Source organism: Dermacentor variabilis, chromosome 3 (assembly GCF_050947875.1).
Source record: "Dermacentor variabilis isolate Ectoservices chromosome 3, ASM5094787v1, whole genome shotgun sequence".
Taxonomy (NCBI): domain Eukaryota; kingdom Metazoa; phylum Arthropoda; class Arachnida; order Ixodida; family Ixodidae; genus Dermacentor; species Dermacentor variabilis.
The window spans coordinates 51548803-51566276 of record NC_134570.1 but is presented as its reverse complement, the minus strand read 5'-3'; the positions used below and the strand labels follow the sequence as shown (position 1 = coordinate 51566276).

The following is a 17474-nucleotide window of genomic DNA, read 5'->3' as shown; positions in this document are numbered from 1 at the left end:
GACAACGGAGGCCAGCAGCGAAGAGATGCAGTTGACTGTATGCTGAGCAGCTCAACGACGATCCGGGAGCAGTGCAACGAGCCCTGTGTGACGACTGGTTGCCTGCAGCGGAACGACTGCGCGGAATTCCTGCCTGCGAGGTTTGGTGAGTGCGGGACTTTCTTCTTCTGAGCTTTGCCAGGCTTTTTGTTAGTGTCAGAAACAGAGCTGGTAATTGTGGTTGTCGTTGCTGCCGGGTTAGTTTGCGGCAAGACAATAGTAAGCAGTAGAGAAAGCAGCATTCAGAGCAGCCATGGATTTGAAGTCGTTGCGCAAACCGAAATTGTTGGAGCTTGCAAGAGAGTTGGGTCTGGATGTCTCAGACAAACTAAGAAAACCTGAACTGCTAAAGGCTATTCTTGAGTTAGAGGCTGAGGATGACGAGCTGTCGGAATGCCTTGAGACTATTGAAGAGAGGGAGACTGCAAAAGAAAAAGAAGAGTGTGAACGTAAAGAACAGAAAGAGCGAGAGCAACAAGAGCGTGACCGTCAACACGCTTTGGAAATGAAGCGTCTTGAGGTAGAAATGGAACGCGCTCGTAATGGAAGTCAGGCACACGGTGCAGGAGAACGCGTATTGTTCAAAATGACTGACCTGATGCGGCCGTTTAAGCTTGGAGAGGACATTGGTTTGTTCCTGGTTAACTTTGAGCGAACGTGCGAGAAGCAGGGGTTCTCTCGGGAAACGTGGCCACAGCGCTTGCTCACTTTGTTACCCGGCGAGGCGGCCGACGTAGTCGCTCGCTTGGATAGAGAGGAAGCAGAGGATTTCGACAAAGTAAAATCGAGTCTGCTAAAAAAGTACCGGCTGTCTGCGGAGGCGTTCCGTCGGAAGTTTCGGGAAAATGAGAAAGGCAGAAGTGAGTCATATACAGAGTTTGCGTATAGGCTTATGTCGAACATGCAGGAGTGGCTCAAAGAAGAGAAAGCGTTTGGTGACCACGATAAAGTTCTGCAGTGTTTCGGGCTAGAACAGTTTTATAGTCGGTTACCGGAGAACGTGCGATACTGGGTCTTGGATAGGCCAGACGTTTGTACGGTGGCTAGAGCCGCTGAGCTAGCCGAGGAGTTTGTGACGCGTCGAGCTCGCGGAGCTAAGGACGGTCAAAAGGGTGAATTTGGCTCGAAGTTTGAGAGGCCAAAGTTCACACCCATGAGATTAAAGGGGGACACGCGTAGTGCGGATGCGAGCGAAAGCAGTCCGACCAAACGTAAAGAGACGGCGGCAGCCAAACGCAGAAAGCGGTTCGAGATGAGGCGAGCGCGCTTGTGTTATACGTGCCAGAAGCCGGGTCACTTTTCGGCGCAGTGTCCGGAAACAACACCAAAAGTTGTGTTTTTTTCAATAGGCAGCACTGACGAGAACATGAAGCTTCTCGAGCCTTACATGCGAGACCTCCTCGTGAACGGGAAAGAGTGCCGAGTGCTTCGCGATTCCGCAGCTACGATGGATGTAGTTCACCCGTCCTACGTAGAACCCGATATGTTCACGGGCGAGTGCGCATGGATCAAGCAAGCCGTGGAAGCTCATAGCGTGTGTCTGCCAGTAGCAAAGGTGCTTATTGAAGGACCTTTCGGAGCGCTTGAGACAGAGGCGGCAGTGTCATCTATGCTGCCACCCCAGTACCCGTACCTATTTTCAAACAGGTCCGATCACCTCCTGCGCGAGAAGGGGCTTTTGTTTGGTGAAGCTAGTGTTCAGGCCTTAACCAGATCGAAGGTTCGGGAGCTCGCTGCAAAGGCGGTAGTTGCGGGGCCGACGTTATCAAACAACGAAAAAGGGTCAGAGGCGCAGCAAGCTGATATTCCGAGCACGCCCGAACTGAATAAACTTGAGTCTGTAACGTTAAAGGCGCCAGATACTGGAGAGGAAATGCCCGACACGGGAAAGTTAGAAGAGCTATCTACTGATTTGCTCATCGCGCCTACGTCAGACGGACTTGATAGGTTGCTAAAAGTCAGCCGTTCGGCTTTGATAGCCGAGCAAAAAAAGGATGGCAGCCTGGAAAACGTGCGCTGCAATGTCAAAGAAGGTATCGCCAGGAAAACTGCGCGTTTTGTGGAAAGGGGTGGAGTCCTGTACCGGAAGTATCTAGACCGCAGAGGAGTGGAGTTCGATCAGCTGGTCGTGCCTCAATGCTATCGTCAGGATCTGCTGCGCTTGTCACACGGGGGTTCGTGGTCCGGACACCTAGGAGTTAAGAAAACTAAGGACCGTCTCTTGCAAGAGTACTATTGGCCAGGGTGTTTTCGGGACGCAGACCATTTCGTGAGGACATGTGACACTTGTCAGCGGGTGGGCAAACCAGGGGACAAATCGAGGGCGCCGTTGAAATTGGTACCTATCATTACGGAGCCTTTTAGACGGCTCGTTATTGATACTGTGGGACCTCTGCCGGTAACAGCCACGGGGTACAGACACATTTTGACTGTGATCTGCCCAGCGACAAAGTTCCCTGAAGCAGTGCCGCTTAAAGAACTCAGCTCAGTTGAGATAGTTAATGCACTACTGTCCATATTTGCGCGAGTTGGTTTTCCTGCGGAAATTCAATCAGATCAGGGCACAGTGTTTACTAGCGCTTTGACGACAACTTTTCTCGAAAGGTGTGGGGTAAAGCTGTTACACAGCTCAGTGTACCACCCACAGTCGAATTCCGTTGAGAAGCTCCACTCCGTCATGAAGCGCGTGTTGAGAGCGTTGTGTTTTGAACATCGAACTGACTGGGAGCTGTGTCTGCCTGGGGTGATGTTTGCTTTAAGGACCGCGCCGCATGCGGCTACGGGGTTTTCGCCAGCTGAACTGGTGTACGGTCGCTCGCTTCGATCTCCGCTTCGCATGCTTCGAGAATCATGGGAAGGTAGGGGCGACGACCCAGTCGTGGTGGAGTACGTGCTTAAGCTCCTCGAACGCTTAAGAAGGGCACAGGAGTTGTCAGGTGAAGCAATGACAAAGGCCCAGCAGAGGGCCAAGGTTTATTATGATCGGACAGCCAGGGCCCGTCGTTTTGAGGTTGGCGATGAGGTCATGATATTGCGCACATCGCTAAACAACAAACTAGACGTGCCGTGGGAGGGCCCAGAGCGAATTGTTCAGAAACTGTCGGACGTTAACTACGTGGTAAGTCTGCCAGGAAAGCGGAAAGCACAGCAAGTTTACCACTGTAATCTGCTCAAACCTTATAGACAAAGGGAAGCAGTGGTGTGCATGATGGTAAACGTTCCTGAAGAGCTTCCGGTCGAGCTTCCGGGACTAGGCTCAGTGACGAACAGGGAAGACACCGGTCAAGTCATTAGTGACCTTATCAGTAAAGCACCGCTGTCGCCTGAGCAGAAAACCGAACTACACCAGCTATTACGAGAGTTTCAAGGTCTGTTCTCTGAGAGGCCTGGTAGGACTTCTGTACTTACTCATGATATTGAACTTACCTCCCCAGAGCCAGTACGATCCAAGGCGTATCGGGTGTCACCCCGCCAGAGCGATATTATGGAGGCTGAGGTAAAGAAAATGCTACAGCTCGGTGTTATTGAGGCAGGTGAGAGTGATTATACCTCCCCTTTGATTTTAGTTGAGGTACCGGGCAAGGAACCTCGTCCTTGCGTCGACTACCGCAGGCTTAATTCCATCACTAAGGATCAAATTTATCCGATCCCTAACATCGAGGAGCGCCTTGAGAAAGTTAGTAGCGCTCAGTTTATTTCCACCCTAGATCTTGTCAGGGGTTATTGGCAGGTTCCACTTACAGAAGAGGCTAGTAGGTATGCGGCGTTCATTTCACCAATGGGAACATTCCGTCCTAAAGTGTTGAGTTTTGGTTTGAAGAACGCGCCATACTGTTTTTCAAGTCTCATGGATAAAGTGTTGCGGGGACAGCAAGAATTCGCTTTACCGTATCTAGACGACGTAGCGATATTCTCCGCATCCTGGTCTGAGCATATGGCACACTTGCGGGCGGTGCTAACCCGCCTGCGCGAAGCGGGCTTGACAGTCAAGGCTCCTAAGTGCCAGTTAGCACAGGCCGAGGTTGTCTACCTCGGTCACGTGATTGGTCAGGGTCGTCGCCGCCCCTCTGAAATAAAAGTGGCCGCTGTGCGAGACTTTCCGCAACCGCGCACCAAGACCGATATTCGGTCGTTCTTGGGTGTCGCCGGCTACTATCAGAGGTACATCCCTAGGTACTCTGATATCGCGGCTCCCCTGACGGATGCTCTAAGAAAGACAGAGCCTCAAACAGTCGTCTGGGACGAGACCAAGGAAAGAGCTTTTAGCGCCCTAAAGAGTGCCCTAACAAGCCAGCCTGTGCTACGATCGCCAGACTATACAAAAGGGTTCATTGTTCAGTGCGATGCTAGTGAGCGAGGCATGGGCGTTGTACTGTGCCAACGGGAAAAGGGAGAAGTAGAACACCCCGTCCTGTATGCTAGTCGTAAGCTGACCAGTCGTGAGCAGGCGTATAGCGCCACCGAGAAAGAGTGTGCATGTCTCGTGTGGGCCGTTCAGAAATTGTCATGCTATCTAGCCGGCTCGAGGTTTATCATTGAGACGGATCACTGCCCTCTCCAATGGCTGCAGACCATCTCTCCCAAAAATGGCCGCCTCCTGCGCTGGAGCCTCGCTTTACAACAATATTCCTTTGAGGTGCGTTACAAAAAGGGGAGTCTCAACGGTAACGCCGATGGCTTAAGTCGAAGCCCCTAACGTAGGAATCAGCCTCAAAATTGTTTGTTACTGATGTTTTTCTTCCTGAGGCAGGATTTTTTTTAACATATTGCTTTTGTTTAGTGTTTCAAAGTGATGATATGCTTTCTAGTGCAATTTTTCAATTTGTGGACGCGTTCTGAGTGATGCTAGACTACTGTAAGGAACTAGGCAGTGGTATAAAAAGGGGAAAGAGCCTGGCAGGGCTTAGTGAGGGTTGTGCCGTGCTTGCTGACTGAGCGGTTGAGTTTTCAGCGTAGTTCTAACGCTTGCCGGGAACGAGAACAAAAATGTGAACTCTCCCGAAGTCACTTTGCAGTGTCCCGTGCGAACCTGAACGAGAGAACGAGGCCTTCTCTGTGCGCTGCGCTCAAGAAACGTCAAGGGACGCCCGACTTCGGTTATGAGCATCATCGAGCGACATCCCTCCGGACAGCGGATGCAGTCCCCTGTCCATCGGGATCTCCTTGCCCCGGCGGGGCGGTCTGTTGCGTTTCGCCTGCGACACGTGGTTTTGCCGGCGCGACTGCGGCGGGGCGGCAGACATTTTGGCCCGATCGTCGTCGCCGCAACACTCATCGCCAGGTGTTTCCAGGCGCGTCTGCGGCGATGCGACCGCCTAGGGATCTCGTTCCAGTCATTGTGCCCGAAACAGGCGATGCCAAAGCAGGGACCATCTTCTCGTTACAGTCATTGTGTCCGACCGGCAGCGCCACGACAGGGTGCTACGAGATCGTGCGCAGCGCCACGACGGGGTGCTACGAGATCGTGCGCAGCGCCACGACAGGGTGCTACGAGATCGTGCGCAGCGCCACGACAGTGTGCGTCACCATTAGCCCATTGTACATTCACGTGCTCGTCTTTTGAGGGGTTCCTTCTTGCCCTCAACTGCGAGAGTATAAAAACAGCTGCCCCCGGACGCCAAAAGGAGGGCTCCGATTTCTTCTGTTGAGTGAAGTGCTCTCCCGTCTCTCTACTTCGGTCAAACCTGACCGCCAACTCTTTGCGATGTTAAAATAAACAAGTTGTTTCGTTGTTACCAGTCGACTCATGCTTTGCCGGGACCTTCGGATGCTTCGAGTTGTACCCCAGGCCGCCAGGCCAACGCTACCCTTGGGGCTTGCGACCCAGGTACAACCACGGGCGTCAGCGCCGAGTTCCCAACAGATCGTACCAGCAGTCGGATCCAAAACAGGGGGTGTAGAGGGGGGGCTTAAACTTCATTTCCACCCACTGGAGAGACCTCTTCGACGCGTACTGAATTCTAAGTTCACGGGTAGTTCTTCATTCTGCCATCATCAGAATGTGGTCGCCACGGCAGGCAATCAAATTAGTGACCTTTTCTTCTGTAGCAAAACATCATGGCCACCAAGCCACCGCAGCCCTTTTTTCTTCTTTCTTTCTTTCTTTCTGCTCTCTATTTTTTACATAATTCATGGAGATTTTCTTTGTTAATACTCTTCTTATTTAGTTATACACTTGCAATGACAGTGTTTTGCTGTCTTTCTAATAGATTGGAACAGTTTGGTCCTTCCTGTGGCCAAACATCCCACATTTGGCCGGTAATACGGAAGAGCCATTGGTGCGGGTTCGTTCGGTAAATGCCCAACGAGATTGAAGCTTTTCGAGAACAACACGGTGCTTTCTTTTTTTTAGCATTTGTTCGTTTCCATGTGTCTTATTTGTACTACAGACGGAATGTCATCAGACAGAGCTATACTTACTCGACAACCCGGTGCTGCCCGACCACGAATTCCAGCTTGCGTGTCCAAGGATTAATGAAGCAGGACCAATCTGTCTCGAGCTTAATATAGCATCCATTGAGTGCCCTGAAACGATACGGCTTGCTTCTGAAAGAGTGGCCTTGCTCCTTCATCACTGCAAGAGACAAAAATGAAAAAGAAGGTTGCAAAACTGCATTCATACTGGTCGGTCGTTGACCGTATGAAGATCGCAACATAACCAGGACAAGATTGGCTGCGTTCCTGAGGAAGTCACATGCGCATGGCTCTTATCTCTGACGGGCAGCTCGTTCGTGCCCAAATTTCGCATGGAGGCAGCATAGTGGGATGTAGTTTAGTACCGCGCCTGTACGCGGTACTTGCCTTGGATCGTCTAGAATGAATCGGAACTTCACTCGTCGGTCTCTCGCAATGAGGGACCGAAGAAGTAAGTTTTCTGAAAAGAACGGTGGCACCGTATTTCGCCGTTACGGCGAAACGTGGCGAATGCCTCGTTTTGCCGGAACAGTTACAGTCCGTGCCACTGTTGCTACGCTGAGGAAACTAACCTTATTTGTGCGTACATCAAGGACGATTAGTACTTCTGCTTCGTTCACGGCGAAACAGGCAAGTGCTGTGTCTGAGCGCTACAACATGCAAATTGCACCGCGAAACGTCACGTGCGCGCTCTCCCACGCCTTTTTTTTTTTGTACCCTTTTAGTTATATTACCCTCTCTGCACTCAAAACTTTGCTCGGCGGTGCCCGTACTTGCTAAAAAAGATCTCCGCAGTGCAGCGCCTTATGCCCTGCATGACGTTTTGCACCGCTGCTTGCCGGCATTGATGGTACCCCTGTAGTCGCTGTACGATAGACTCGTTCAAACATATGCACAGTGGTGCGGCTTCTTTGCCCAACTGCTGCCAAATGCGAAACTCCGCGCTGGGCCTTTACCCTCACAGTGATATGCTGCGTTACATATTAACCACAGTGATCGTCCCGGCTGTCGAGAGCACGCTTGCCTAATCTATATATCTTCTCGACCTTCAGGTAATGACGATGGCGAGAAACCACTTGAATTTTCAGCGCGCTGCTTTATGAATATAGCGCCGTCCTTTCGCACTTACTTCTGCGCCCAGACCAGCTGCGGTTTCCCTTGTTTCTATGGTAACGGCATCGGGGCACCAGGCATCGTACATTGTACGATGCTTAACTCCTCATATAAAGCTGTCACTGTACGCGTATACTGTCACTATATACTATAGACGTCCTTTTACAAACAGGCAGAAATACACGAGCTCGCTAGGCACGTAATCTGTTCACCAAGAACTGCGTAAGCTGACTGCGCACTCACCCAGGTCGTAAATGTCCCTCAGCAGCTCCATGTCATCCGGACAGTAAAAATCGAACACCGAATGGCCCAGCATGTCTTGAGGCAAGTGTCCAAGGTAGACTGCAGCACTGCATGCGCCCATGAAATGCGACACAGTGATTAATTGATACGGTAAGAACGTTCTCGTCAAACTATATGTTCGGTGACAACAGCGAGAGAGGGAGAGAGAGAGAGAGACATAAAGAAGGCACGGATGTTAACCCGTGAAGAGTCTGGTTGGCTACCCTACTCTAGGGGAAGGAAGCAGGTGAAGAGAGAGAAGGAAAAGGGAGGGGGTGTAGAGACATGCACAGACAGTCACTGAGTCAAAGCCGCTCGTGCAAAGCAGACGTTCTCAGAAAGCGCAAAAGTGCCTTCACGGCCTTCCGAGCCGACGATCGGTGGGGACGGTGCTTTAGTATTTTTTTGTTCACTCAGAGGACGATCATCTCGTTTCCTAAATGTCTTGGAACAAAGATTGTCTTTGTGCTTGAAATTGAGGACAACAGCGACAACCGAAGAATTGTGCCCAAGCTGTGCCAACAAAGGCTCACTGCACACGCCGTGTCTGACTGTGCGCTCCAAACCACTGTTCCGGAGCGGTGCTGGTAATCAAAAGAATCTCGCCTCCGCCCGGCGCATCACGGCATTTAGTGAACGTCCGTATTTTCTGACGAATCTAAGCAAATTATCTTTAAATTGAGCAGCGGTTTGTTTACCATGGCGTTTCTATGTTGCCACCGACAATTAAACGCGTTATAAGAATCCTGAAGGATTTCTCTCGTCCACCTTTAAACGTTCGTTTCTTGTTTTTGTTTTTTCTGGGGATCCTAGGATGCATCTTTAGGATATCGTATATTTGATGAAAACGTATAAGAATGTATTGCGTTACCGCTGTCTTGATTGTTTCTCGTAGCTTAGCAGGCAAAAAAAAAAGTAATATTTTCTTCAATAATGGAGCTTTACTAAAATAGGAAGTGTTACACAGGGTACACCATCTGCTGCAGCCATGTTTCTTGCCTTCCAATACCAACAAATAAGATATTGTCAGATTACTATTATTGATTCTAATGAGATTGTGGCTCTCATCCACAATGAAGGAGCTGGTACGTAGAAACCACTTAAAGGGAGCAGTTACCAGCTCCTAAAGCCCTCATTTCCTTCCACTTTTTCCGTGCCTATGATTTTTTTCATGTTGGTGAACTTAATGACAATAAATGTCATGCTCTGTAACTACTCTAGGAGTCTCACCTGAGATCAACGTGGCTGTAATGGCAGGATGCAGTATGGCGTGTGGAAAAGCAGGTCATGGCGGGAGTTTCCGCGGGCACTGTAAAAGCAAGGACGTGTTTTTTTCTATTAGCCATTATTGGTCCTACGTTCGTACTTCGCACCAAGATAGTGTTTAGCCATATACATCGTAAAGAAATGCATTTCGTTTTGGCACTTCCGGTTCGTTCGCGTGACGAAAATTTAATAATATATAAAGGCTGTAGGTCTAGGCGTCTCAAGGGACTAGCAATAACAGCTTGGTTCCAGCGGTGATCAGTTCACAGCACACGACAGTTCGCCATTTCAAGGGCACGCTGGCGGACTTGTGCTTACGAAACAGATCCTACACGCCTTGATAAAGCCTCTTGTGTTTGTAGCAACGCGAAATTGTGGCGCCACCTGGTATGCATTTGGGGAATGACAACTGTTGCCCCGAGACTTTAGTACACCCCTTCGCGGTGCTTTTTTTTTTTTTTCGCCTTTTTTAAATTTTGTGCGATTATATATATATATATATATATATATATATATATATATATATATATATATATATATATTATGTGTGTGATGCGCAAGTCAATTTGTAGTATCTCTTTGTCACTAACTCCCCACTCCCTCATGTAATGTCTCAACAGAGACCTTTGAGGAAATGAATAAATAAATAAATAAATAAATAAATAAATTCAGGCAAGACACGAGCCCGTGAAAACGCTGGTAAGATTTCGCATTTCGGTGGCACATGACACACGATAGGCGTCAGACAAGGGGCCTCCCGAACCAGTGCGAACAATAGGTATAAGTTGCTATAACAAGTAAAACCATCGTAGTCTGTGAACACGGCCATCGTCAAAAGGGCTTTCACGATACAAAAGCGGGCTTCTGTCGCCATCTGCCAGTAGTTAAACAAAAGGTTTAAAAGATACGGCAGCGGAACTAGGTTTTTCCGGTAGAAAGTGGTAACGGCCCACATGTTACAGAATCAATAAGCGCGGAAGAAAAGTAAAAATAGCATGCTCGTCATCAGCCGCCATCCCGTTTAATAGGGATGCTTATATTGCCGATCCTGTTCTATCTATACCTATCCACTTGGTGGAACTAGATTTGCCTATTTTCAAGTGGGCAGACGATGGCGGTTTTCCTTTATTGTTGGGCGAACCAGAAAGAAACAGATGCCTGAGGCCTCCCACCACCTCTCATTTTTTCTTTCGAGATGCGGTATCAAATCTCGATATTAGTGGAACAAATCCTCACTAAGCGCAATTAATGTTTTGAAATTTTAGATAACAGATACGCAGGTTGGTGAGAGATATGCTAACGGATTCCTGCCACCGACTTTCTTATAAAAAACGGGAGCGCTACTTCTTTTTGTGTTCTTGCGAAAAACAGCACACTCGCGTATTTAGCTTCATCTACACCAGCACCCTTATTCCCCGGTGGAGCACACTTGCCCTTACTGGGCTGCTGCAAGCCAGTCATGCAAGCGATAGGGCATATTTTACAACTGAACGCCCCTCAACCTCACATAGGCGGAGCAATTCAAATAAAGATATCTCAAAAGGGAGGGCAAAGAAACGCGTTAACTTTCTGTGTACGTTCCTGCTACTTCTCATGGTGCTCAGGTACAGAGCAAATGCTATAGACACAGAACACAGATACACTCGACGAAGGTAAGCGTTGCCCAATCAACGTGGTCCAATGGGCCAAATCCGCCAGGCTTTCAGTTACTCTCGGCTGAGTAACGTTTTCTTCCTTTCGCGAAATTTCCTTCACTTTGCGGGTTTCCGGAGATATCATTCATCATACATGTACCTATTACACGCAGAGTAAGCGTACATACTCTATCGATGTATGCGATAAGCAGTCATTCCAAAAAAAATGAGTCGGTAGCCACGCAGCACCACACGTAACCTCGGGGTCCACCCACTGCCTCATCGGTTGCCCACCCACTGGCAACTTGCCCACCCACTGCCAACTAGCCCACCAACCGCCAACTTGACCAGCCACTGCCGATCGACTCACCCCTGTAGGCCGTCTTTATGGCGACCGTGGTGACGACGAGGCACATGGCGGTGGAGGCGTTCTCGACGCTGACGTCATCCCCGTTGGCGGCGTCCTTGATGTAAACGGACATCTGGAAGGGCCTGTACTGCACCTTCTTGTCCGAGATGCCGTAGCCGAATTTCAGGCTCTGGTATTGCCTGCTCGGTTCGACGTGGTCGCAAGTTGTTACCGAGGAAGTGGCGAGAAGAGAGAAGCAGAGGAAGTAAACACCGTTCTGGCAACGATGTAGAGAGTAAGGGGCCACGGCGCAACGCTCCACGAGAGAGCGTCAGTGCACGCTTCGCCGACGGTGCTCAGACCGCGGCACATGCAGCAAAAAAAAAAAAAAAGAAAACAAGAAACGACACGCCGGTTTGTCTGTGTGCGCGATGTCGTGTATGGGCAAATGCTTCTCTTTCTTTTTTTTTTCTTCTTCATTTCGTACCTCTGCGTGAAGCTCTGTCCTGGTACAATAGATTTTGGCAGTTCACAGTGTGTACGATAAGCTTCAAGTGCGCTGCTGTGAATCCTTCGAGACGCTCTGTCAGAAGGTATACACTCTGTCACTCCAGAAAAGCCTAACGAGTGCATTTTCTTCGGACTATCGTGGCCTATTGTGAGTTTCAAGCCAGGTTGTTTTCAGTAAGTCTGCAGACAATGATAAGCGAAAAGTGTAGGGCCATAAGTCCACAGCTCGTCTACAAACACTCTACAAGAAAAGTTTGAAGGAACATAATACTATCTTTCTAACACCGTCCGACTGTGTTCTCGGATAGTGGTAGCGATAACGTCATAAAAATGGCTATGGCTGGCGCATGACGAATAGGTAAATTTGAAAGCAGGAACATGGCTTGAACTGTCTAGGAGGACGCTTAAGTGCCGTGGAGAGACCTTATCCTTAACCGTACGTAAACATGCTAACGCAAAAAAAAAAAAAATAAACAGCCAAAGAGACAGGTTCTTATGTTCCAAAAGCTATATGTGTATGTACCGTGTACTTTAAAACAAAACGCCGATAGTATCGTGTACGACAAGGTATACGAGCAAGGTTGTGCTTTAAATAGGGTGCGCAACCATTAGAATGCAGGTAATAAATGTAGGAATGAAGATAAGGGAACGTAAGCTGACCTTTCCCAGCGAATCACGCCGCATTACGCCCCCCTTATGCAAGGATAGGGAACATTAAAGAAGAACAGCTGCAAGAGGAACTGAATTTAAACGAATTATTAATAGTGCATAACTCTCTTCTGTCGTGAGCATACCATGGGATCATGCTGTTTTGTTCGTGCCTGCGCAAAACTTAATGCTACTTTCTCAGATAATCACAATCTGTAAGCTAATGTGCATAGTGCGTAGATTTTAGGGCTCAAAAGAGCAAACATATCGATCTGGCATCGCAGGGAACATCAAACCAACATTCAGGTCCAATGGCCCATTGCATGACCAGGTATCTTCTGCAGGCATAGATTGTAAGTAGGGCGCTAACCTGCGAATACTGAATGATATTTACATGACTTTCTCTGCTGTTGACTTTTCACGCTGTCACTTAAATATCGCTCGGGTTGTCACACTTTTGATCACTACTTCTCTGTCTTTACGTTTCGTTCTCGTTCATGTATTGAGGCGACACGGCAGTTTTCCGAGGGTAATCGCTAAGTACATCGCTCGCGAGGAAAGGTCAAGCATATCCACGCGCGACGCATCATTACCTGAATCTGCATAGGAAGGTGCTCTGGCTTCGGTTGTGGCAAATACCTCGAGAAGGGGAAAGGAGGAAGAAAGAGAGAGAGAAAAAAAACTTGTAAGCACATCGCTCGCAGGTCGTCGCCAAGCTCTGGCTTGGGAATCGGCCGAGCGGCCCGGCAGGATTAAGGCATAGCGTGTGGAGAAGCGGTAGTGGCGGCTCTGCGAACTGCCCATACCTTTGGCGTCCTCATTGAACCAAGAGTTGAGGCCATGACTTAGGTGATTGGCGAAGGTGATGCGGTCCCGGGGGTACAGGAAATTCATTATGCATTGACCGAGGAGCATATCCTGTGTAAGCAGCGTAGGGGAAAAAAGGAAAGAAAGCCGCGAACGAAAGTCAGTTGAACTGTTGCTCTCAGGAAGGTGAAATGCGACAATGAATGTTCATAAATGTCACTCGGGCGATTTCGGCAAGGCTGTCTGCATTGCAGAGATATCATTTAGCATGATAAATTGACAGATGGAGGCCTCAAGAGACCACCCGAGACTATCACAAAGTGGATGGCGCACACTCTCCACGGCGCTTAATGGACAGCGGGGGTTAAAAGCTGGAACAAGGGTAGTCCATGGGTTAAAATCGTTAAGGCTGGAGCGCGCCAAGCAATCTTCGCTTGCCAGATCAGCTGTACGCTATAGCGGACAGTCGAACTCGTACGCCCCCCGGGGACGCGGAGGCCTCGGAGAGCCATCGATACGCGGACCACCCAAGGTCCCAGCTTTGGTTCTTCCGTATTCCCTTTGGTGCCCTGCAGCTGCCGTCAAAGTATAACAAATAACGACCCGTTGTTTACGCTTATATAACCCTTTCGCAAATTCTCATTTCCCTTCAACATCGAGAGGAAATGATGAAGCTAATTAGGGCCCAGGATCAGACCTCTCAAATCCTGGCAGTCCAGAGGGCTCGCGAGAGGGCCGTCAGGTTTCACCTGATGGTCCCCGAGTGGGCCTAGCCAGGTGACGTTGAGTTTGCTTACGTCTATAGTGGACCAAATAAAGTTATTTCGCTCATTCACTCACTCACTCACTCACTCCCTCTAATGCAATACACTATGTGTGCTTTACCGCAATACATAGCTGTATTTCGCAGAAGCCATTATAGAACGCAATATAGAACGTCCTATTACGCTTCATAAGGAAGAGGACTGGCAAATGGATTACACACTTTAAGTACGCGCGAAGTAGATGACATTAGTCAGGATACACGATGAACAGCGCACTTGTGATTTACCTTTGAATAGCCAAGGTGAGAGGTGATGGAGCCAGATACGTAGATGATTGTTCCGTCTTGTAGAGACACCGCAATAGCAAATCCTTCCTGAAAGCGATGCACCCGTAAGCAAACGTCTATGCGTCGGTAAGGCAACCTTAACAAACCACTGTACAGAAATAAACTGTGGCGAGAAATAAAAGTTATTTAATAAAGAGGTCTGCTTAGAAACTATGCCGAACTAGGAAGAAACATGACGTTATCTATTGCAAGATGGCGAAGTTTGATGAATGGGCAAGCCTGAACCCGAACCAAGCCACATGGCTCTTCAGATGTTGATATTAACTGCTTTTTTATGCAGCGAACTTCGGCAACCAATTACATCGTTGTGTTAGTGTGTTCACAAACAAAGGTTATAACCTTCTTTCGTCGACTATGGCATTCGCTATAGGGGCATCATACGCTTTTGCAGTGGGTATCAATAACTCCTATTGCCAGCCAGCCACTGCTTTAATGCCAAAATGGAAGCATGAGCTTGCTTGTATACTGCTTCAAATTTCCAGGCCAGCTTGTCAATCTCGCTTTGTAGCGTTGTCCTTACTCTCCGTCAATATTGCAAAACAAACTTTTCTTTGGTGAGTCAACCAGCGAGCGAATTATTCATATTATTCCTCCAGACCATTAGATTCGCTCCTATCACGTTTCTCCAAAGCTGGCAGTTATACCAGTGTTTCTCAGAAGTTTTTCTGATTTCTGTTATGAAAAAAGTTCACTGGCAGTGCAGATTCGTGACGAATGTCAAGAGAAAAACACATTTACATTTTGGGATCTATACATATCCCTCGCTCACAACGAGTCCGTCGTGGCAAGATTCATTCACACATGATCAAGGCGTTTGACGGGACACCGTCTGGTCAGTTAGGAGCGTCATTGGTAGAACAAGTCTCTAATATCAACCTCAAGGAACGGCAGTTTAAGAGATTGTGTCTGGGAACTTGTACAGATCCCTTGTTCAGAATGAGCCAAAATGCTGGTCAGGTTGCTGTTGTGCTCAAAATGAGCACACCACCAGTTGTACAGAGATAGTGAGGCCGAAAAGATTATAAAAACAGTACAACACCGAGATGCGAACTTACCCCATTTTTGACGCAACTTTCGTTCTTCAAGTGTTTGAATGCACTGGACCGAATGTGGGGCTTTTTGCTGGCATTGGAGGTATCGTCAGCATGATCTGAACGGGAAACGTACACAAAGACAAAAAATATTGACCTGAGTGCAAATGCTGTCACTACGCTCCTTCTCATCACGAGGTGAAACAGCCTCGTAGTTTAGCATGCGAACCTGCTATTTTACCGCCATAGCGCTTCTCTGCTGTGAACCGAGGTAAACAGAAAAAGCCCGCTTGATTAAATGGAATAGTTTGTTTTATATCATGTCTTGACATACAACTTCCCTCTAAGAAGAGCCACTCAGCATACCATACAAAACTTTACAAACCTTTCCATCTAGATCAAAAGGATGCGCTACAACCAAAGTTTGTGGATTTGGGTTAGTTAGACAGAAACATACTTAGGTGTTCATGCTTGGGGGCCATTTACAAAAGTATTGATATAATTTCTGTTTTAAATAGCAGTCGACAGCCTAAACAATCGATACATTTACAGAGAGGGAGGGTTTTCTGTCACCGGGGATGAAGTAGCACCCGACACAAAGTATATCATGTTTGAGTCTCTCGAGCGACTAGAGTAATACCTTGTGCTATTTCGTACGCAAAGCAATGTCGAAATGTAACAATGCGGCTCAAACTGAATTCGTTTTGGGGCATCTTCTCCACGTACATGAAATTAATGTCACGACAAAATAATATTGCTACGGATTGAAGTTCATCCCAGTGCGTTCATTCTACTTCGACACTTCGTGTACTATTCACAAAACAAGACAAAAAGTTCACACAGACTCGGTGGGCCCGAGACAATAACTGTGCTGAAACTTTCGCTTCCACATCAAGAAACGTCGTGGAATGATAATAGGCACAATATTTAAATGAGTAGAATTGCTTTACACACTTGCTGACTTACATTTGTTACTATCGTTAGTAAGTTCTCTTGTCTGGATAATGCTGCTCAGAACCTTGAGGCACTGCATGAAGCTAACTTGCATGTTAAGAGCAACTTGTAACTTCTATGACAATCAGTTGTGCGTCTCTGTGAAGATGTCCAAGTAATCCGCACTCGCCTCGCCACGCTACTGCACAGATTGCATTAACTCTAATTTCTATAAAACTCGCAAGCATTAAGGCATGGAAGTGCGCAAATTCTATCGTTCTATCTCTTGGGCAAGTTACAGAGCAAGTCCTCGCTTTTGATATCCGTGGGCCGTCCTCTTGAAACAAGAAAGATTCTGATTGGCAGCGAATATACTACCGAGCGAGCGAGACCCCAGAAGAAACTACGTCAAGACAAACCCTCCGCCGAAGATGTAGACGCCCTGACGTGACGTCACGCGCACTCTTCCTCTAATTCCACGCGTCTTCCTCACGGCTTCTGGAGCCAACTTTCTCGGCGAGACGCGCGAACACTGAAATTGACACTTAGAGCGCCGTTGATATTCTTTATTACTTTCTTGCTTGGCACTTTGTTTGCTTCTCCTTTCTCGCTCTCTCTTTCTCTCTCTCTCTTTCGTAATAGGGCAGGCATGCTGCCACATCTGTCACGTGTCGGGAGACCGTGACGTCACCCGAAGGAGCACGCACTTTTTTTCTCTTTTTGCTTCGCATTTCCTTTGCACATTCGATGAGGCAGTACATTAGCGTCGACGACCACAGCGGTCGGGTCAGATTTCCCGAGAGCTCGTGACGTCACATTCAAACGGTACCCGTGCGATTGCGAGTGCCAGGTGGTTACAAGGAGAGCCCACTGCTTCCAAGGTTCCCCCTAAAGTTTCATCACCGTGTAAACGAGCTGCTCCTCGTGCATAAGTAGGCACGATTGGGAAATAAGACAAGTAGATGACGTTGACGCAGTGCGTCAGGTGCTGATGACAAGACTGTATGGCAAAATAAAGCAGATCGTAAGCCGAGCGCAGCCGTTGTAACTACTAAAGTTCAATAATTATTTACGAACTATTTACCAGCCGATTAGGTCTCGGTTTCTTACTGCTGTCGCAAATTTGGAGTCGGGCTGGTCACTAAACACTTGCTCATGTTTACTTTACCTGTCACAGGTCGAGGGCAACGCCTCCCTCCCTTTCTTTCTTTTTTGCCTAAATGAAGGCTTCCTTCGCAAACAGGATGTCTTTACAGGCAAAACACGCTTTACAGGATCGTTTCTTCCTTACTTTTTTTTTTTTTTTTTGAGCACGAGGAAGCGCCGAATTTGGTTCC

General features: G+C 48.1%; 1 protein-coding gene and 1 long non-coding RNA gene across 2 annotated transcripts in view; one reads left to right on the top strand and one right to left on the bottom strand.

Annotated features, from left to right (window-relative positions):
- LOC142575594 (uncharacterized) overlaps nt 1-17474 on the top strand; it is an 85783-nt gene that overhangs the window by 66965 nt on the left and 1344 nt on the right. The gene's annotated exons all lie outside the window — the stretch shown is intronic.
- Nucleotides 1-17474, bottom strand: part of per (period circadian regulator) — a 38416-nt gene that overhangs the window by 19654 nt on the left and 1288 nt on the right. The window contains exons 2-9 of the mRNA XM_075685074.1: nt 15229-15323; nt 14114-14200; nt 13062-13173; nt 12849-12894; nt 11119-11297; nt 9079-9157; nt 7810-7916; nt 6460-6613 (exon numbers count right to left, since the gene is read on the bottom strand). Coding sequence (XP_075541189.1) covers nt 6460-6613; nt 7810-7916; nt 9079-9157; nt 11119-11297; nt 12849-12894; nt 13062-13173; nt 14114-14200; nt 15229-15323 — 859 coding nt within the window. The remainder of the gene's footprint in view (nt 1-6459; nt 6614-7809; nt 7917-9078; nt 9158-11118; nt 11298-12848; nt 12895-13061; nt 13174-14113; nt 14201-15228; nt 15324-17474) is intronic.